Source organism: Oncorhynchus gorbuscha, linkage group LG20 (assembly GCF_021184085.1).
Source record: "Oncorhynchus gorbuscha isolate QuinsamMale2020 ecotype Even-year linkage group LG20, OgorEven_v1.0, whole genome shotgun sequence".
Classification (NCBI taxonomy): domain Eukaryota; kingdom Metazoa; phylum Chordata; class Actinopteri; order Salmoniformes; family Salmonidae; genus Oncorhynchus; species Oncorhynchus gorbuscha.
Window position 1 is genome coordinate 7,576,250 of NC_060192.1, and position 22,312 is coordinate 7,598,561.

Below are 22,312 nucleotides of genomic sequence, written 5' to 3' on the forward strand. Positions count from 1 at the left end.
TTGTGGGTGTCTCTGGTCCTGTGCTGCTGGTTTCTGGGCTGGGCTGGAGGTGTAGAGGGACAGGACACTGCACGTGTCCAGACACAGGTGAGACAGACTGGACCTGTGGCGCGTGGGAGAATGGAACAAATCGTTCATCCGCTGTAACGTGAGGACCAGGATTGTACAGTAACGGTAAAATGTCCACCCATTTATCCCACCCATTTATCCCATACATCTCTGATTGCAGCTAGTTTGTCTCTCTCACGTCGACCGGGTCTGGTATCACGGTTATTAAAGCGAATTGCCTGAGAAATGATGTGGAATTCTTGCGGAGAAATTGTTGCCCGGAATATTGGCTTTCCATTTTCTTCATCCCACAGGCTGGCCCTTCGCTTCTCCGTTTGACTTGTACACTCCAGCTAATATCAGCAATCCAATGTCCGCCTGCAAGTCAATCTGATCCAGTGGCTTCCAGTTCTCTTGAAACACACGCCCCCAAGTTGGTCATGTCCAGTACAATCTTCTCTATTGCTCGGGGTAAAAAAGAGCGTCATGGACTCGAGTGACAGCAAATCGTGTAGGCCCTGGATCAAGTCTGATTACATTGGAAGCTGACAGTCTACCTTGACTTTGTCGTGGTGACGGTGACCATTCAGTATTACCATCTTTAGACTTCTATGTCCTCCCTTCTCTGGATGATGGCTGTTGCTCTCTCTCGCTCATCTGATGGAGGGGATGGTATGGAAGATATCATCTCGGAATCCTCTTCACCAAAGAAAAATTCAGTCTGGATCATCGACAGCATTGTCCTCCATCTTTGAAATGTCCTCCGTCTCCGAAACCTCTTCTTCTATTTCACTGTCACAGTCCAGAATTTGTTTTCACTGTCACAGTCCAGAATTTGTTTTCACTGTCACAGTCCAGAATTTGTGATAAGGCTGCATGGACTGAACATCTTTCGGAGCTCATTTTTGACCGCCTGTCTCACACTGAGAAGGAGAAGCTTGGGGAAAGCTCCTTTTCACCCAAACAGAATTACAAAATTGCAACCAGAACCAGTCAAAGCAAAATATATCAAAGACACTTGTTTATTTTGGATTTATCTATATACATGAAAGCCTCCTGGTCAAAATTACCTCCGACATCATGTTTTTATACACAATCTAGACAGACATTCCACAACACATCAGTGTGTCCATATTTTAAAGTGAAGGTTCGTGACCCTAAATGAGAGTCTGCTAAATGACTTAAATGTAAATGTAATTTCATGGCGAAAAAGAGAGGTTAACTGGTATTTTAGACGACTCAAAAAGTGGAAATGGGTCAAATTGACCCGCAACATAATAGCAAGGCTAGATACCTCAGAGTAGGCTTGCCTGAGTAAATAATACCGTTAGCATGCCTTTGACTCCCTCATCTGCACAGAAAGCCTGTGCCCTATTCTCTGATCAATGTGTGTGCGTCACAAAAATATATCAGAATAAATGTAAAACCATCATGAGACAATAATAGAAGAGCACCAAAGAAGTATTATTCTTTTAATATAAAAAGTGCTACAAAAAATGCAGTTACAATATTGTCTTTCAGCACGAGACGGAATTAAATTGTTTTTTTATTTCCCACAATTTGAATAATGCCTTTTAGCTATGATTGTGTATTTACAAACTGTAATTTGCTACTTTAGCAATTCAATTTAGTAATCATCAAACTTGTAATCAAAGATGTAGTCCTGTGTGGGCTCTGACTCCTGGATTTCCGTGAGGATCTCGGCCTGCGTGGGCTCTGTGTACGAACTCTCCACAGGGAACCACGAGTCATACCAGGAAGTAGTGCTCTCGGTCACCAGGTCCGCCGTCGTGGTGGGGGCCGGTGTGGTGGTCGTGGTGGCAACGGTCGTGGTGGTGGAGAGGTTGGCCCTGAGTCTCCGCAGGCGCAGCTGGCGCAGGCGCATCAGCCGTAAGCGGCGGAGGTTCTTAGCATTCTGTGAGTCGGCTGCCCTGCCACCGGTGTCCGCCTTTGTGGTGTTCATGCTGCCAATGGCTCCACCACTGATGTCACTTCCTGCCTGGGGTGGTGCCTTGGTGACAAGCCGTATTGGCCTCTTGCCGTGGAGGTCCATGATCTGCTTGATGCGATCCCAGTTGGACTTGGCCAGGGTGAAGCTGCAGGGGGTGGCCCCGGAGTCGTAGCCCACCATGCACAGCCGGGTTTGGGGAGTGTGGCCTTCGGCGCGGGCCATCACACGGTACTCCCCGGGGTTCAACAACCGCCAGTAGTCTCCGGCTGCAGCTACAGGGGGGGAGGGGGAGAAAAGAAAAGACCAGAAAGAGAGGATCAGAAATGTCATATCATTTTGGAAGGAACTACCATGGACATTTGTCTTTGGTCTTCCTCTGCGATATGCTGTGTGTGTGTAGATGCAGGTTTACCAGTCTTGACGTCGTGCTTGATACCTTCCACAGAGATGGTGGCGTTGGCCAGAGGATTGCCCTCCATGTCCCTCACTATACCCTTTATCCCACGATGCACCTGGCACAGGAAACAGAACCTCTATCAGGGCTCAATGCTCAGATGACATCACTGGGCGCAATTCAATCAAGTAGAGCATTTACTCAGTGGCATATAGGGAAAGGGGGAGTCCTGGTCAGTTGTACAACTAAATGACTTCAACTGAAATGTATCTTCCGTATTTAAACCAACACCTCTGAATCAAAGGTGCGGGGAGCTGCCCTAATCAACATCCACGTCTTCAGCGCCAGTGGGTTACTGCCTTGCTCAGGGGCAAAACAACACATTTTTACCTTGTCAGCTCAGGGATTGGATCCAGCAACCTTTCGGTTATTGGCCCAACACTCGTAACCACTAGGCCACCTGCCACCCTTACTTTCTTGGGGACCTGAATATTGACTGGTTTTCATCAAGCTGTCCTCTCAAGTGGAAGCTTCTTACTGTAACCAGTGCCTGTAATCTGGTTCAGGTTATTAATCAACCTACCAGGGTGTTTACAAACACTGCAGGAACCAGATCACCCACATGTATCAATCACATTTTTACTAATGCTGTAGAACTTTGTTCTAAAGCTGTATCCGTACCCATTGGATGCAGTGATCACAGTATAGTGGCTATATCCAGGAAAGCCAAAGTTCCAATAGCTGGGCCTAAAATTTGTGTATAAGAGATCATACAAAAGATATTGCTGTGACTCATGTGGATGATGTTAAACACATTTGTTGGTCTGATGTGATTAATGAGGAGCATCCAGATGCTGCACTTGATGAATTTATGAAATTGCTTCTTCCAATTATTGATAACCATGCACCTGTTAAGAAACTGATTGTTAGAACTGTTAAGACTCCATTGATTGATGAGGAATTGAACAACTGTATGGTTGAAAGAGATGTGCAAAAGGAGTGGCTAATAAGTCTGTCTGGCTTACTGCATATTGAGACATGATGTGACTCAACTCAACAAAAAGAAGAAACTGTATTATGAAGCCAAGATCAACGATATAAAGAACGATGGGAAAAAACTTTGGAGTACGTTAAATGACATGATGGGCAGAAAGACAAATTCAACTCAATTTGAATGATTATTTAATTGGCAAAGTGGGCAAACTTAGGCAGGAAATGCCCACGACAAACGGTGAGCAATTATATTTATGCATAAAACCCTAATGAAAGAAAAGCAGTGCAAGTTTGAATTTTGTAAAGTTAGTGAGGGAAAGGTAAAAAAAATAGTTATTTATCAATAATGACTGGCATTGACAACTTAGATGAAAAGCTACTGAGGATGCTGGCTGACTCTATAGGCACTCCTATCTGTCATATTTTGAATCTGAGCCTAAAGGAAAGTCTTTGTCCTCGGGCCTTGGGGGAAGCCAAAGTAATTCTGCTACCCAAGAGTGGTAAAGCGGCCTTTACTAGTTCTAACAGCAGACCTATCAGCTTGTAGCCAGCTCTTAGCAAACTTGGAAGAAATTGTGTTTGACCAAATACAATGCTATTTCTCTGTAAACAAATTAACAACAGACTTTCAGCATGCTTATGGAGATGGGCACTCAACGTGTACTGCATTGACACAAATGACTGATGATTGGTTGAAAGAAATTGATAATAAGAAGATTGTGGGAGCTATACTGTTAGACTTCAGTGCAGCCTTTGATATTATTGACGATAACCTGTTGTTGAAAAAACTTAAGTGCTATAGCTTTTCAACCTCTGCCACCATATCGTGGATATCAGAGCTATCTATCTAATAGAACTCAAAGGATTTTCTTTAATTGGAAGCGTCTCTGTCAAACATGTAAAGTGTGGGATACCGCAGGGCAGCTCTCTAGGCCCTCTACTCTTTTCTATTTTTACCAATGACCTGCCACTGGTATTAAACAAAGCATGGGTGTCCATGTATGCTGATGATTCAACCATATATTATTATTATTATTATTATTATTATTATTATATATATGCATCAGCAACCACAGCTAATGAAGTCACTGAAACCCTTAACAAAGAGTTGCAGTCTGTTTTGGAATGGGTGGCCAGTAATAAACTGGTCCTGAACATCTCTAAAACTAAGAGCATTGTGTTAGGTACAATTAATTCTTTAAGTGCTAGACCTCAGCTGAATCTGGTTACGAATGGTGTGGCTGTTGAACAAGTTGAAGAGACTGAATTACTTGGCGTTACCTTAGATTGTAAACTGTCATGGTCAAAACATATAGATTCAATGGTTGCAAAGATGGGGAGAGGTCTGTCCGTAATAAAGAGATGCTCTGCTTTTCTGACACCACACTCCAAAAAGCAAGTTCTGCAGGCTCTAGTTTTGTCTATCCTTGATTATTTTCCAGTCGCGTGGTCCAGTGCTGCAAGGAAAGACCAAGTTAAGCTGCAGCTGGACCAGAACAGAGCGGCACATTTTGCTCTTAATTGTAATCAGAGGGCTGATATAAATACTCTGCATGCCAGTCTCTCCAGGCTAAGAATTGAGGAGAGACTGACTGCATCACTTCTTTTTATAAGAAACAATGTGTTGAAAATCCCAAATTGTTTGCATAGTCAACTTACACACAGCTCTGACACACACACACTTATCCCACCCGACATGCCACCAGGGGTCTTTTCACAGTCCCCAAATCCAGAACGAATTCAAGAAATGTACAGTATTATATAGAGACCTTATTGCATGGAACTTTCTTCCATCTCATATGGCTCAAATAAACAGCAAACATGGTTTCAAAAAACAGAAAAAGTAACACCTCGCAGCACAACGCCTCCCCCCTATTTGACCTAGATAGTGTGTGTATGCATTGATATGTAGGTAACGTGTACCTTTATAAAAATGTATGTAGTTCTGTTCTTGTCTAATGATGTTCTGTATTATGTTTCATGTTTGTGTGGACCCCAGGAAGAGTAGCTGCTGCTGTTGCAACAGCTAATGGGGATCCTAATAAAATACCAAATGTTTATAAAATAACAAAGTAACAAAAGGCACGGTAAAATGCATTAAAAAACAGATAATATTAAACATAAATTGATCTCGTCTTGGTAGTGTGTATTCTGACCTGTTCTATGAAGGACAGTAGTGCCTCCCGGTTGTTCTCCCACTCCAAAGGCAGCTCACTCTCGTGCGGAAACTTGTCACAGCCCAAGAAGACGGACAGCTCAAAGCAGTTAGTGTGCAGGTAGCTGAAGTCATTCATACCTGGGGGTTTAAATCATGAGGGAAGTATAAAACATGAGATGGAGTTTCTTAACACTGTCTGCTTCTCTCTATCTCTCTTTAACCTGATTCTTCATACTTATTTCTTCCTCTCTCTGTCACACCCTGATCTGTTTCACCCGTCTTTGTGCTTGTCTCCACCCACCTCCAGGTGTGGCACATCTTCCCCACTATCCCCAGTGTATTTATACCTGTGTTCTCTGTTACCAGTTCGTTTAGTTTTGTCAAGCATACCAGCGTTTTCCCCGTGCTCCTGTCTTGCTCTAGTTCCCGTTCTCCCGGTTTTGACCATTCTGCCTGCCCTGAGCCTACCTGCTGTTCTGTACCTTTTGGACTCTGCTCTGGATTTACTGACCTCTGTCTGCCCTTGATCTGTCATTTGCCTGCCCCACTGTTTTTGTAATAAACTTTTGTTACCTCGAAACTGACTGCATCTGGGTCTTCTCCTGAGCCTTGATACTCTCTCTCCTTTTTTTCCTCCCTATCTCTCTCCCGCGCCCTTCCTTCAGACTCCTCTCTTCTCTCGCCTCTCCTCCACTCTTCACGTCTTTCCCCGTCCCCATTGACACTCACTCCCCGCCACAGGCTTCCAGCTGGCCCTGTTGATGATGCCCTGTCCCCCAGAGATGTCGTCGGTGTGGCAGGAGCCCCGCTGGGTCTCTGTCATGGTCAAGTGGCTGTGGGCGTACGACATGGCCAGCCAGCGGAACATGGTGTCGTCTGCCGTCTCCCGGAGCGCGTCCCCGTTCTGACGCTGCATCCGGGCCCACGTCTCCTCGTTCATCTCATGGTCCATACCGGGCCGAGACCCACGCCGAGACCCCAACGTCTGTTGAAAGACACAGGAATCAGATTATGTTAATGTATTAGAAGATAGCAGGGCTGGAAATGGCATCCTATTCTCTTGGGTCCCTGGGCAGATATAAATCTATGGGTACGTCTGAAATTCCCGAGATAAAGATTCCCGATATAGGATACTACTTTTCCTGCTTTGTCTTATTTCAGTCACAACCGAAACCCACCCCTGCAGCCCTTGGAGGCCGCTGCATATCAAACGGGTATGCCACTACTTTTTCTCCCCCCTGCAAATTGGCTCCCAACACAAATGGGGTCCGCTCCATCCAGTTAATGACAGCTTTGGTCTCCAGGGCAACCTACAAAGAAAGAGAGAGAGAGAGAGAGAGAGAAAATAGAGATGTCACCCCAGAAATTCAAACTAGTATAATTGGAAATTGTGAGAGAGAGAGAGAAAGAGTGAGACAAAGCGAGAGAGAAAATAGAGACTAGTGAATTTGGAAATTGAACAGTACAAAATCAATAACAGACATAACAACGTCTCGAGCCCAAACACTCACAGAGCCATTGAGGAAGTTCTCTGGGAGTGGGATGTGGTGATTGGGTACAATGCGTGGGACCCAGCCCCTGTCCTCTGCCCCCCACAGAACACTGTTGAGGTCCGGGAAGTTCTGGAAGATATCGTATCCCTCCTCCGTCCAGTGTCCCAGACCCCAATTCCCCATCTCAGAGCCCTGGAGACGAGAGAGGATAGGTGAGAAAATGCCATCTCTATTGGAGAGATTATTGCAAATACACTTCTTAGAGCAGGCAGTTTGGGACCTGTGGGGAGAGAAATAGGAAATGGAAAGAACATTATGTAATGTTACATTGGTTCCCGTTTCATCAATGAAAACATATATATATCCCTTGTTGGATCATCTTTCTGGAATGAGCCCAGGTCCCTCACCATCTCGTAAGCCAGTTCGTAGGCGTCTGGGTTGAGTGAGGGAACCAGGTGTATTCTCACACCCTCCACCAGGCGGCGCACTCGGGGGTTGTCGTCATTGTACTCCTTACACATGAATTGCATCAGCAAGAGGAGCAGCTCCCGCCCCAGCGCCTCGTTGCCATGGAGACCCGCCGTGTAGCGAAACTCCGGCTCACCTGTTGAGTAAGATGTCTTTATGTGACAGTGTTCTGTGATCACTTAGTATGTGTGCGAGGTCCGTTGCTGTATGGCTCACCAATTACCCACACACACACACACACACACACACACACACACACACACACACACACACACACACACACACACACACACACACACACACACACACACACACACACACACACACACACACACACACACACACACACCTATCTGGTGTTCCCCGGGGTTGTCAGAGATCTCCATGGCGTACATCTTCAGGCCAGCAGAACTCTTCCCAATGTTATAGATCCTTGTGATGTTAGGACACTCCTCATTTATCACCTTCATCATCTGGGATGGAGAGAGGGAGGGAGGAGAGAGAAGGGAGGTGGGAGAGAGGAAGGGAGATATGGGAAGATGGAGGGAGAGAGGAGAGTGATGTGTGAGGTGGGCGTGACGGAGGGGGAGATGGAGCAGGAGGAGAAAGTGGGAGAGGAGGATAGAGAGAGAGGAGGATAGAGAGAGAGGGATGAGGGAGAGATGAAATAGGGACAGTGGCTATCTCACCTGACATACCCACCTGTGCCCCACTCTCCTTTTAGACTCACCTGTCTCATGTCCTTATAGTTGTGGTGTCTGTAGTCCAGGTCGTCTGTGGGGTGGACCTCATTCTCACTACGGAAGCTGCCTGCGGGGAGTGAAGGGAGGAACAACATTGGAAGCATGTGGTGGAATTCAAATGGGAGAGTAACGTGGATGGTTGTGGGCGTGATTATGATCCTTTTATAGGTTATGAGGTGATGGAGTTAGGGACGTGATGAGGTTCTGGAGTTTTTGGAGGGGATGTTTTCACTGAGGTGATGGGGTTATGCATTGTATTGTACTCACTTGGCAGTTGGCAGGCCATGACCTCAGCTCTGAGACACAAGCTACCGTTCCAGCTCTGGGGAAGGATACGGATGTAACGTGCCACAATTGGCCAATCAAACTGCACCATCACTGGCGTGTCCCTATCCACATTGCCATAGAACAACTGGAGGGATGGAGAGGGGAAAGATTAGAGAGGAGGAAAGTTGAGATAATAAATTGGCAGCTGCACTGACCAATCTTACGAGGTCACTCACCCACTCCGCATAGCCATCGTGGAGCACCGTCCAATCACGACTGTCGTTACTGAAGGACACGTGGAACGTGGACACAAAATCTTCTCTGAAATACAGGAAGAGAGAGAGAGAGAGAAAGAGACTTTATAAGTCATACGAATAGCCAACATTGTGTAATCTTTAACGTTCAAAGTGCCAGTTGATTCCACAGGAAATATTCAATTTCCTGTAACTTTTTCCCTATAATCATTTTTGCAGCATTCTGCTTATCTAATGGATAAAAAAACATTGATGTGAATGGTGTTTGGTTTGTATTTATTTCATGTGTTGTTCATTTCAAATCAATTGTGCAGGCTAATGGGGATTCCAACTGGCCCTGGCTGTGTGAACAGTGCAGTTGCAGTGACCCCATGGCAGTGACCCCGGACAGCAGGACTTACACTGTGTCTGAATTTCTGCCCTGTACAATGACTCCAGTGAACTCCACCTCTCTGCGAGCGTCCACCTCAAACCAGTGGTTATTCTCCTCTGGCTCTGCGCACCACGCACCCCCGTACACACCGTCGTCATCACCGGAACTCTGGGGAGACAAAATTATCCCCTCAACTGGTCAATCATGCAGCATCCTCTTAAAGATCTGAGGAAATAGTTGGAAGGAAAAGCTCCCTAGGTAGGAAGGAACCTTGAGAGGAACCTGTCTCTAGAGGGGGAGCCCATTTTCCAGTACTATGGTGGCAAGATGGTGCCGACAGACATGGCAGCTCTGCTTCTAGCTCCTAAGCAAATTTGCAATACTTAGTATTTTGTGTTATTTCTCACATTTTTAGCCCAGAGCGTTTTTTGTGTTTTTGCATACAGCCGGAAATAACTTTCGGATATCAGAGCGATGGTAACTCATCAGCATTACGACCTGGAATATGACTTTACCAAATTGGATCCTTTGTTCGTACCCCCCAGGACGACTGAACTTATCTCAGAGGCTGCTCCAAGACGCCGCCAGCAGAGAACAAGTATTCGGAGTGGACTTCTAGTCCGACTCAGGAAGCGTGCACACCATGCACCACTTCCAAGTATATTACTTGCTAATGTTCAGTCTCTGGACAATAAAGTAAACGAGCTCAGGGCGAGGATCTCCTTCCAGAGAGACATCAGGGACTGTAACATACTCTCTTTCACGGAATCATGGCTCTCTCGGAATATACTGTTCCCGATCATACAGCCAGCTGGGTTCTTAGTACATCGTACACACAGGAATAAAGAACTCTTCGGGAAGAACAAGGGCGGTGCTGTATGTTTCATGATTACTTTAACTACTCATGGTGTGATTGTGATAACATACAGAAACTCAAGTCCTTTTGTTCACCCGACCTAGAATACCTCACAATAAAATGCAGACCGTATTACCTCCCAAGAGAATTCTCTTTGGTTATAGTCACTGCCATGTATATTCCCCTCCAGCCGATACCACGACAGCCCTCAAGGACCTACACTGGACATAATGCAAACTGGAAACCACATATCCTGAGGCCGCATTTATTGTAGCTGGGGATTTTAACAAAGAACATTTTAGGAAAACACTACCAAAGTTCTATCAACACTTTTGCTGTAGTACTCGCTCTGGTAAAACACTCCCCCTTTCGAAATGCCTACAAGGCCCTCCCCCGCCCTCCCTTCAGCAAATCAGATCCGAACTCCATTTTACTCCTTCCTTCCTATAGGCAGAAACTCAAATAGGAAGTACCCATGCTAAGGTCTATTCAGCGCTGGTCTGACCAATCAGAATCCGTGCTTCAAGATTGTTTTGATCACGCGGACTGGGATATGTTCCGGGTAGCCTTTGAGAATAACATTGACGTATACATGGACACGGTGACTGAGTTCATCAGGAAGTCTATTAGGGGATGTTGTTCCCACTGTGACTATTAAAATCTACCCAAAGCAGAAAACATGGATAGATGGCAGCATTTGCGCAAAACTGAAAGCATGAACCATCACATTAAACAATGGCAACGTGACTGATAATATGGTTGAATACAAACATTGTAATTCTTCCCTCCGTAAGGCAATCAAACAGGCAAAACGTCAGTACAGAGACAAAGTGGAGTCACATTTCAATGGCTCAGACAGGATACGTATGGGAGGGTCTACAGACAACCACAGACTACAAAGGGAAAACCAGCCACGGCGCAGACACCGTCTTGCTCTCAGACAAGCTAAACACCCCTTTCACCCGCTTTGAGGATAGCACAGTGCCACCGACGCAGCCTGCACCCAAGGACTGTGGGCTCTCAATCTCCGTGGCCGATGTGAGTAAGACATTTAAGCGCGTTAACACTCGTAAGGCTGCCGGCCGAGGGCAGACCAACTGGCTGGAGTGTTTAAGGATATATTCAATCTCCCCCTATCCCAGTCTGGTGTCCACACATGATTCAAGATGGCCACCATTGTTCCTGGACCCAAGAAAGCAAAGGTCACTGAACGAAATGACTACACTCACTTCTGTCACCATGAAGTGCTTTGAGAGGCTAGTTAATGATCATTTAATTTCTACCTTACATGACACCCTAGACCCACTTCAATTCGACACAATAGATCCACAGACAATGCAATCGCCATCACACTGCTCTATCCCATTTGGACAACAGGAATACCTGCGTAAGAATGCTGTTCATTGACTATAGTGCAGCCTTCAACACCACAGTACCCTCCAAGCTCATCATTAAGCTCGGGGCCCTGGGTCTGCACCCCGCCTTGTGCAACTGGGTCCAGGACTTCCTGACGGACCACCCCCAGGTAGTGAAGGTAGGAAACAACACCTCCACTTTGCTGATCCTCATCACAGGGGCCCCACAAGGGTGCGTGCTCAGCCCTCTCCTGTACTCCCTGTTCACCCATGACTGCTTGGCCACGCACGCCTCCAACTCAATCATCAGGTTTGTAGAATACACAACAGCAATAGGCCTGATTACCCAACAATGGAAACAGCAGAGGGAGCAAGCCCCTATCCACATCGATGGGACCGAAGTGGAGAAGGTGGAAAGCTTCAAGTTCCTCCGCGTACACATCACTGACAATCTGAAATGGACTACCCACACAGACAGTGTGGTGAAGAAGGCGCAAAAGCGCATCTTCAACGGCAGGAGGCTAAAGAAATTTGGCTTGGCCTGTAAGACCCTCACAAACTTTTACTGATGCACAATTGTGAGCATCCTGTTGGGCTGTATCACCGCCTGGCACGGCAACTGCACCACCCACAACCACTGGGATCTCCAGAGGGTGATGCAGCGCATCACCTGGGGCACACTGCCTGACTCCCAGGACACCTACAGCACAGGAAGACCAAAAATATCATCAAGGACATCAACCACCCAAGCCACAGCCTGTTCACCCCGCTATTATCTTTAAGGCAACGTCAGTACAGGTGCATCAAAGCTGGGACCTAGAGACTGAAAAACAGCTTCTATCTCAAGGCCATCAGACAGTTAAATAGCCATCACTCGCCGGCTACCATCCGGTTACTCAACCCTGCATCTTCGAGGCTGCTGCTCTATATACATAGACATGGCCACTTTAATAATGGAACACTAGTCACTTTAATCATGTTTACATTACTGCTTTATTAATCTCATATGTATTTACTGTATTCTATTCTACTGTATTTTAGTCAATGCCACTCCGACATTGCTCAATCTAACGTTTATATATTTATTAATTCCATTCTTTTACTTTTAGATTTGTGTGTATTGGTATGAATTGTTAGATACTTCTGCACTGTTGGAGCTAGGAACACAGGCATTTTGCTACACCTGCAATAACATCTGCTAAACACGTGTATGTGACCAATAACATTTTATTTGATTTGGTGTCCAGTATGTAGTATTCTAAGTATATCTGCAGTACTATGGTGTGTATGTTATGTAGTATATGTTATACAATACAGTATGTACCTGCATGTGGAGCCTGTCCCTCTAAGCAGAGAAACCGTGGTGAGACTGAGACAAGGCAATACTATGGTGTAGTACTGTGTATCTCTATACTATAGTGTACTCTGTGTACCTGCATGTTGAGCCTGCCTCTCTGAGCTGAGAAGCCGTGGTGAGACTGAGACGAGGCCAGCAGCTGGTCATCATCAACACGATGGGACTCCAGGCCTAGAGGAGGGCATTCTGGGAAAACAAAACAAAACAACTGAAAACTAATGGGACACACACCAAAACAGTTCAGTCAGCCATGCTAAATGTTCTGGGCTGTAGTCGTCAAGAGCAACAGGCTAAAAACACAGTCCAATACTGACCACATCTTACACACACGCACGCACACTCACCCACAACCACACACAATGCTTTTTTTAAATTCTGAAAAGGCTATAAGGGAATGGTTGTTTTCAAGTGCTGCAAAACGTTTTTGCTTTCTCATAGCATTCTTTTTCCTTTTTATGAGGTCTCGGAGGCCATAACACGAGTCTCAGATCTGGTACTTGGAAGAGAAAGAGACGGTGAGATAAAGAGAGAACAGGCTAGTCGTCTCCTAGTCTGACTGTACAGTAAACATCTATTTTTGGCCGGACCAGAAGGCTGATTGGGGAGGAAACAAGTTTATTACAGGAAACAGAAGAAAACAGGCCACCATTCCAACAGTATCTAACTGCGACAGATAAACACTCACATATCAAAGACTGTGACTGAGACATTTACTGTAGGGAAGGTTTGGGAGTATAGGGTTAGGGGTTCAAGTAAAGTTGAAGCTGGTCATTGGTGAATATGATTATGAAAACCGGTATTGAGGTGATTTTCTTACTCTTGGACTCGGCGTGTAACGGGATCTGCCTCAGCCTCTCCTCCTCTTCCTCTTCCCACATCTTCCTCAGCCGCTCCACTGTGGTGCAAGACACCGCCATTACTCTCCAGCTCAGCAAGCATCAAATACTGTCCTCTCATATGTGCTGCCGGCACTGCGCAGTTACTGCCATTCCATTACCCTCCAATAACCCTCCCTGCATATTCTCATAAACAGATGGCTCAGTTTACTCTATGAAACTATCCTGATAGGCCTACACCGAGTGGTGAATTTAACTCCACTTTACATCATCAAATGTACACTTGAAATCTCTCCGCCTGCTCTGCACACACTCAAAATGAACCCCAACCCCCCTCCTACCCTCCCTCCCTTCTTCCCACTCTTCATCCCTCCCCCCTTGTCTGTCTCACTGATACTGAGGCCCAGGGCGCCAACACGTGACAGCAGCTGTTTTGATAAACCTCGTTCTTTTCCTTATCGCTCTCCCTTCCTCTCCCCCTTTCTCTCTTTCTCAATCCACCCCATTCCCTCTCCAACAGCCACATGGCGATTGACTCTTCTCTCCCTTCCTCTCCCCCTTTCTCTCTTTCTCAATCCACCCCATTCTCTCTCCAACAGCCACATGGCGATTGACTCTTCTCTCCTTCCTCTCCCACTTCCTCTCTTTCTCAATCCACCCCATTCTCTCTCCAACAGCCACATGGCGATTGACTCTTCTCTCCTTCCTCTCCCCCTTCCTCTCCTTCTCAATCCACCCCATTCCCTCTCCAACAGCCACATGACGATTGACTCTTCTCTCCCTTCCTCTCCCCCTTTCTCTCTTTCTCAATCCACCCCATTCTCTCTCCAACAGCCACATGGCGATTGACTCTTCTCTCCTTCCTCTCCCACTTCCTCTCTTTCTCAATCCACCCCATTCTCTCTCCAACAGCCACATGGCGATTGACTCTTCTCTCCTTCCTCTCCCCCTTCCTCTCCTTCTCAATCCACCCCATTCCCTCTCCAACAGCCACATGACGATTGACTCTTCTCTCCCTTCCTCTCCCCCTTTCTCTCTTTCTCAATCCACCCCATTCTCTCTCCAACAGCCACATGGCGATTGACTCTTCTCTCCTTCCTCTCCCACTTCCTCTCTTTCTCAATCCACCCCATTCCCTCTCCAACAGCCACATGGCGATTGACTCTTCTCTCCCTTCCTCTCCCCCTTTCTCTCTTTCTCAATCCACCCCATTCTCTCTCCAACAGCCACATGGCGATTGACTCTTCTCTCCTTCCTCTCCCCCTTCCTCTCTTTCTCAATCCACCCCATTCTCTCTCCAACAGCCACATGGCGATTGACTCTTCTCTCCTTCCTCTCCCCCTTCCTCTCCTTCTCAATCCACCCCATTCCCTCTCCAACAGCCACATGGCGATTGACTCTTCTCTCCTTCCTCTCCCCCTTCCTCTCCTTCTCAATCCACCCCATTCCCTCTCCAACAGCCACATGGCGATTGACTCTTCTCTCCTTCCACTCCCCGATATTGACACCGTCGCAATCCACAGGATATAACATACCGTGTCCCATAAACAGCCCAGGTCGCCTAAGTGAGGAATTAACACATCAGGGTGTCCTAAAAGGGACAGAGCTACAGGGTTCTTCCTGGCAGAAAGATTCAAAGGGAGTCAGACCTTTCTCCTCCTTCTCCTTGCGAGCTTTCTCTGCCTCCTCCTCTAGCTTCTTAGCTGCCACTGTGGAGAAAGCAGAGGTTGGACGTTACAGAGGGGAGTGCTCTTCCAGAGCATGATAAATAACCAGACAGGCAGGTGGTGTACCTACAATCTGCATAATCATACTCTTCGTACCAGGGCATGGGCGGTACGGTGGTTTCCTCTGAAAGAAAAATACATTTATTTGTGCGCGTGTTATATAGATGCAAAATAAACGATTGAAACTAGTACTGTAATTTGTTACGTGACGGGATTGGCTGTTACCTGGTACATACATAATGACCTCAGTGGTGGTCCTCTCTCTGTCAGCTGTAAACAGACGTTTAGATGTCTTAGAGGGCTGAACAACAACAGTTTTCTCTACATGAAAGTGTTTCCTCTCAACTGTCGGGAACATTAGGCTTTGACAACATTAGTGTCTTGCTTTTTTTTTGCAATTTCTCATAGATGACGCATGATCATAATCTCTGCCAAGCTGAACTCATGCGTCAAAACAGAGAAGATTGAAAGTGACTGTTGAGTCATGTCAGACGCACGTTTGGCATCCCAGTAATCTTGGTCATGCTCTGTCAGGGTCTTGGAGCCAGCAGAGGGTGGTGTGGACCCCGAGGGTCTCCTGTCTACTGGGCAGAAACAACACACACACACAAACCCCAACGCAGAGTCAACAGAGAACTATTGGCTACAACACCTGCACATTGCAAATGAATGAGATCACACTGAAACGGTACAATGAACGTGACCTGCCGTTTTCAAAGGTCTGGCGTGAAAAGAACCAGCTCACAGCACAGAGATAAGCTGATTTCTCATGTGTGATCCCATTGTCAGATATCAAACCATCTCTTACCCTGGCCTGGCTCTTGGGGCTCCTTGGGAGTCACAGGTGGAATCACTGCAGAAGACAGTTCTGTTAAGTCACCAACCGTTCTACTCAGTCACAAACCAACGCACTGCAATAAAAGACTATATTGTCTACTGAAACCTACAGCCCACTAAAAGACTAACGTAATATTGTAAAGCATTTTGGGGTCCTTAGAAAAGCCCTGTATATATCAAATATACATCTGTCACATTATTATTAAAGCCTCTGCATAAGTACATCTATCCCAGCCCAGCTCAATCAGCAGTTTCTCCTCCTCTTCCTCCAGAGTGGGTCTTTTGGCCACTGGCTCCACCACCTCGTCCTTCCTTCCAGTCGTCTTGGAGTCCTTCGTAGCTTTGGGCTTGGTGACCTTGAGTGCCTTGGTGGCTTTAGGTGCCTTGGTAGCCTTGGGCTTCTTGGGTGCCTTGGTGGCTTTAGGTGCTTTGGTGGCTTTAGGTGCCTTGGTAGCCTTGGGCTTCTTGGGTGCCTTGGTGGCTTTCGGTGCCTTGGGGGCTTTCTGCTTCTTGGCTTTGGCCTCCCTCTCTGCAGCTTTCTTTGCCCTGGCTGGAGAGAGAGAGAGAGAGAGAGAGAGAGAGAGAGAGAGAGAGAGAGAGAGAGAGAGAGAGAGAGAGAGAGAGAGAGAGAGAGAGAGAGAGAGAGAGAGAGAGAGAGAGAGAGAGAGAGAGAGAGAGAGAGAGAGAGAGAGAGAGAGAGAGAGAGAGAGAGAGAGAGAGAGAGAGAGAGAGAGAGAGAGAGAGAGAGAGAGAGAGAGAGAGAGAGAGAGAGAGAGAGAGAGAGAAAAAGCATTTAATAAAACATGACCACCACCATTACTACACCCTAGCTCCATCCAGACAATTAGAGAAAGAGACTAAAAGGTTGGAACAGAAGACGGGACCACTAACTACAGAGAGAGAGAGAGAGAGAGAGAGAGAGAGAGAGAGAGAGAGAGAGAGAGAGAGAGAGAGAGAGAGAGAGAGAGAGAGAGAGAGAGAAATCTCTCCACAGATATCCATTTGCCCTCTCTTTCCCTCTCTTCTCTTTCCTATTTCCTGAAGGACAGGCCTGAACACATTCTCCCTCTCCCACAGGGTTCAAGGTTTCAGCAATGATGCTGAGCCCTTGTACGGACAGACAGGGTCAGCCAGGTCACTGCTTTGTTTTGGTTTGCAGGCCAGGCAGCCAGCTGGCCAAGCTCAAACCCACCGCGTTGACGGTCCTTCAACTCTCTGAGTGTCGACAGCTGTCCAACTCTTCCTGGTTGGTTCGTTGTGGCTTGTGGATAATGCTTCATTAACGGTGTAATCATTTACACTTCAGTCCCGGCACCAAGCAAGAAGTTGAGTTGTAGAGCTACAGTGCTCACCCAGGAAAGTATTGTGGAATACTACTATTTCATATAATGATTTAAAAGCAGTTTACTTATGGTTAACAAACTTTTTTAAAACTAGTTTGTAATCAAAAGTGTTCAGAGACTTGCCATACTCAGAGACACTGCAGCTGTGGAAAGAGACTAGTCATCCATTGCCATCCATGCAATTGCCCTCAGACTAGAAGACAGACACAGGACTGTAACAGACAGAGTAGTAGCATAACTATCCCCAGACTAGAAGACAGACACAGGACTGTAACAGACAGAGCAGTAGCATAACTATCCCCAGACTAGCAGACAGACACAGGACTGTAACAGACAGAGTAGTAGCATAACTATCCCCAGACTAGCAGACAGACACAGGACTGTAACAGACAGAGTAGTAGCATAACTATCCCCAGACTAGCAGACAGACACAGGACTATAACAGACAGAGTAGTAGCATAACTATCCCCAGACTAGCAGACAGACACAGGACTGTAACACACAGAGTAGTAGCATAACTATCCCCAGACTAGCAGACAGACACAGGACTGTAACAGACAGAGTAGTAGCATAACTATCCCCAGACTAGCAGACAGACACAGGACTGTAACAGACAGAGTAGTAGCATAACTATCCCCAGACTAGCAGACAGACACAGGACTATAACAGACAGAGTAGTAGCATAACTATCCCCAGACTAGCAGACAGACACAGGACTGTAACACACAGAGTAGTAGCATAACTATCCCCAGACTAGCAGACAGACACAGGACTGTAACAGACAGAGTAGTAGCATAACTATCCCCAGACTAGCAGACAGACACAGGACTGTAACACACAGAGTAGTAGCATAACTATCCCCAGACTAGCAGACAGACACAGGACTGTAACACACAGAGTAGTAGCATAACTATCCCCAGACTAGCAGACAGACACAGGACTGTAACACACAGAGTAGTAGCATAACTATCCCCAGACTAGCAGACAGACACAGGACTGTAACACACAGAGTAGTAGCATAACTATCCCCAGACTAGCAGACAGACACAGGACTGTAACACACAGAGTAGTAGCATAACTATCCCCAGACTAGCAGACAGACACAGGACTGTAACACACAGAGTAGTAGCATAACTATCCCCAGACTAGCAGACAGACACAGGACTCTAACAGACAGAGTATTAACATAACTATCCCCAGACTAGCAGACAGACACAGGACTGTAACACACAGAGTAGTAGCATAACTATCCCCAGACTAGCAGACAGACACAGGACTGTAACACACAGAGTAGTAGCATAACTATCCCCAGACTAGCAGACAGACACAGGACTGTAACAGACAGAGTATTAACATAACTATCCCCAGACTAGCAGACAGACACAGGACTGTAACAGACAGAGTATTAACATAACTATCCCCAGACTAGCAGACAGACACAGGACTGTAACAGACAGAGCAGTAGCATAACTATCCCCAGACGAGCAGACAGACACAGGACTGTAACAGACAAAGAAGTGCTTGTTTTCTCCCCGGTAGACTTCAGTAGACCTGCTCCTGCAGCTCTGTTATGGTTCCATGATCACAGCATTACCTAGCTGTCTGAAATGTAAATGTCAACATCCTCACACACACACACACAGGCCAGCTAAACACACTGCCCAGGAAACTGTCTGCTCGTTCTCTGTCTACTCACCTTTTCCACTAACATTTTATTGGTAGGTAAGGATTTTCCTCAAGTGCTGTTAACCAATGAATAAGTGAGAACTCAAGCCTGAAGAAGGCTGTTTCCCCCCCCATGAAGATACGTTGATATCTTTAAAAAACATTTTTTTTATTGAAGGTAAAAACAAGGAAGCACTCCTGGATCCCTGTGAGACGTCTTTGGCACTGTGAATCATGCCATTTTATGACAAGTTAAATGCATAAATCAAGCAGTTTTTAGTTCATAATTGTATCTCCCTGCAGCACAAACAAATGAAAGATCACTCAGTGGTTCCCAGTTCTGCAAACTCAGCCTTTAAAAAAAAAAAGTAGCCTAATTCTAACCGCCCGGAATGGATTTGGAAAGAACTAGTAGAGTTGTGGCTTTGCAGTGGAAAATGTAATAGTGCACACATTAAAAATCAATTCCATTGTTATAACTGGGCCCAGTGTTGGCCTCTCTCCTTACTGTGAAAATGTTTTTGTATTTTACACAAAAGTAGTCTGGAAATTGATGGCCTGGGTATGCAGAAAGATGTTATAATGTATTCAATCAGACAATGCAATATTTTCTCTCAGATAAATTATGTAAAGTGTGAAACCCAAGATGTGTTGGTTCTGCCACAAAAATGCTGTCAGACCGCTAAGTAAGTGTATATGACAGTAACCCTCTCCCTCATCCCTGAATTACTGTAGTGTTAGCAACTACCCCTTACCACCCTGCTTCTACCCCTTACCACCACGTACCCCTTACCACCCCGCTTCTACCATGAGACAGACCAGATGTGTTTGCCATCTACACATGCAAGCACACACACACACACACACACACACACACACACACACACACACACACACACACACACACACACACACACACACACACACACACACACACACACACACACACACACACACACACACACACACACACACACACACACACACACACACACACACACACACACACACACACATGCACACTGCTGAACTGGGATGTTTCCCACTGCCTGTAAGAAATTGTGAGTGAGAAATTGTGAGTAATTTTTGACAGTAAGAGGCTCAAGGAACGACTCGGGCTCCCACACATTGTTCAATACTATTATTACATATCTAAACTATAGAGAAACAACATTATAGAAAAGTGCTACAGCTCCGTTACCCTCCTCTCTCAGAGCCGAAAGCATCAGGCGTGTTGGGTTTGGATGAGACACACCACACTGGTTGGCTCCATGCACACGTGTTTCAGAGAGGAGTGTGTGGGAATTATTCCGCTGGGAGCTCTACTGGACCAGGATCGTCTCTGCCAATGCCTCTGTCTCCACGCATGTTTGTGAACAAGACGCAACAAGGGGAAAACTGGGCCAAGTCTTTGGTAAGTTTGTTCCCAAGAGGTTGTTACAGGGATTGCTGGTTGATGGACCACCAGGAAGATACAGTCAAGGAGAAAAAGAGGACAAAAAAAGAAGAAGAAGAAGAAGAAGAAGAACTGAAGGAGCCACCTCTTACCTTCCTCGACCTCCGCTGGAGATTTCTTCTTCTTTGGTTTGCTCTCCTCCACCTCCACGCCAGGGTCATCCATCATAACCTCCTCCCTGTTTTCCTCCACCTCTCTCCCACGTGCCACAGGTCCAGTCTGTCTCACCTGTGTCTGGACACGTGCAGTGTCCTGTCCCTCTACACCTCCAGCCCAGCCCAGAAACCAGCAGCACAGGACCAGAGACACCCACAAACTCAACACTGCACCCCTCATCTTCTTCCAGGACTCGCAGTGCAACCTGACCCCAGCTCTAAAAAGGCCTTATCTGCTGTGCAGGAGAAGATCTCAGTCACTCTGGGTTGTACCAACGAAACAAAGGCAAGTTTGCAGACCAAATAGGCCAACTAATGTTTTAGTGACGCACAAAATCCTCAGGCCACCCACAGTCTCTCACACAGACCAGTCAGAGTAGTCAGCTAACAGATGACCTGCATGTGCTAGACGACAACAATAGACCATCCAACAGTCCTCAGGTTTAGAAGACGTCTCAGCCGGAGTCAGTCTGTCTTGAAGAGTCTCTAAGAGCTTGAAGAGTCTCTAAAAGCCTGGAGACTGAAGAAAATATTGTTGAAATCTTTGGTGTGAGGAACGTTTTGGTTCGTAGAAGGCTGTGGTGAAAACTTTGGTGTGCAGATGTGTATAGAACTTAGTCCTGTTTGGTGGTGTGTCAGAGAGAGGAGAGGAGGAAGTTATAGCTGTGGGCTCAGGGTTTTTAAGCAGCCTCCTGGCAGAGACCAAGGAAAGGAACCGCAGATGCATGCAGGAGTCTGGAGTCTCAGAAGCAGCTACACAGCACACCTCCTGGCTCCCGTCTGTTCCTCTCCCTCTCGCTCCTCCGTAGGCATTCTTCTCTTATCCCCTCTCCTCTCCTCTCCCACTATCCCCCTCTCCCTCTCTTCACTAAACACAGGGGAGGAGCCTTCCACACTTCACATTCCAGAGGAGGAGAGATAGAGAGGGAGAAAGAAAAGAGAAAAGAGAAGAATAGTAATGAGAATAAAAAAAAAAAAGAATGTTTAGACTCAAACGTTGACAAAAGTTGACAAGGAAAAGAGAAAAGCAAAGAGAAAAGAGAAAAGAAAAGAGAAAGGAGAAAAGAGAAGAATAGTAATGAGAATTTAAATTTAAAAAAGAATGTTTAGACTCAAAAAATTGACAAGGCATTTGCACAGAAAGACAAAATAGTGAATCCATTTTATCCAGCTAGGTCAACATGTTCAATGTGTTCCGGAAAAACTACAGTATTTACACATGAAATGATTTATTGGAGAGGAAAACTCATTCCATCTTTAAGAATGTACCCACATTGTGTGGTTGGATATAAGTGCTTCAGCAGACTTGCTAAAAGACTGCACACACACACACGCACGCACGCACACACGCACACGCGTACACGCACGCGCACACGTGCACACACACACACACATACACCAAAACAACCCAGCTCAGCTTCACATGCCTCCAGGTCATACAGGAGATGTCAGGACCTATCCCTCTCGCCTACTCTGCTCTCAAGCAGAAAACAGGAGAGAAAGAGAGAGAAAAAAGAGAGAGAAAGTGTGGAAAGGAGATTGTGAGCTGAAAGTGAATTTCCCCCCAAAAAATACATGAAGTT

General features: G+C 46.2%; 1 protein-coding gene across 1 annotated transcript; it reads right to left on the bottom strand.

Annotated features, from left to right (window-relative positions):
• Positions 1–1,506: 1,506 nt before the first annotated feature.
• LOC124007452 (inactive carboxypeptidase-like protein X2) lies at positions 1,507–21,569 on the bottom strand. Its single transcript, XM_046318025.1, has 21 exons — positions 20,667–21,569; positions 16,334–16,660; positions 16,082–16,126; positions 15,771–15,854; positions 15,499–15,543; positions 15,344–15,397; positions 15,196–15,255; positions 13,528–13,605; positions 12,787–12,896; positions 9,171–9,310; positions 8,752–8,836; positions 8,516–8,660; positions 8,236–8,315; positions 7,855–7,978; positions 7,445–7,641; positions 7,056–7,229; positions 6,723–6,854; positions 6,274–6,529; positions 5,543–5,682; positions 2,412–2,511; positions 1,507–2,271 (listed from the first exon to the last, which is right to left on the bottom strand). Exons 1-21 carry the CDS (start codon positions 20,908–20,910, stop codon positions 1,676–1,678), a joined length of 3,216 nt encoding a protein of 1,071 aa, XP_046173981.1. The 5' UTR covers positions 20,911–21,569; the 3' UTR covers positions 1,507–1,675.
• Positions 21,570–22,312: the final 743 nt, after the last annotated feature.

Excerpts from the sequence above, each read along its gene's own strand:
- LOC124007452 (XM_046318025.1), bottom strand. The coding sequence starts at position 20,910 with ATGAGGGGTGCAGTGTTGAGTTTGTGGGTGTCTCTGGTCCTGTGCTGC. Across the intron at positions 16,661-20,666 it reads TCCAGCGGAGGTCGAGGAAG|CCAGGGCAAAGAAAGCTGCA; the intron begins GTAAGAGGTGGC and ends CTCTCTCTCCAG. Across the intron at positions 12,897-13,527 it reads GTTACACGCCGAGTCCAAGA|AATGCCCTCCTCTAGGCCTG; the intron begins GTAAGAAAATCA and ends TTGTTTTCCCAG.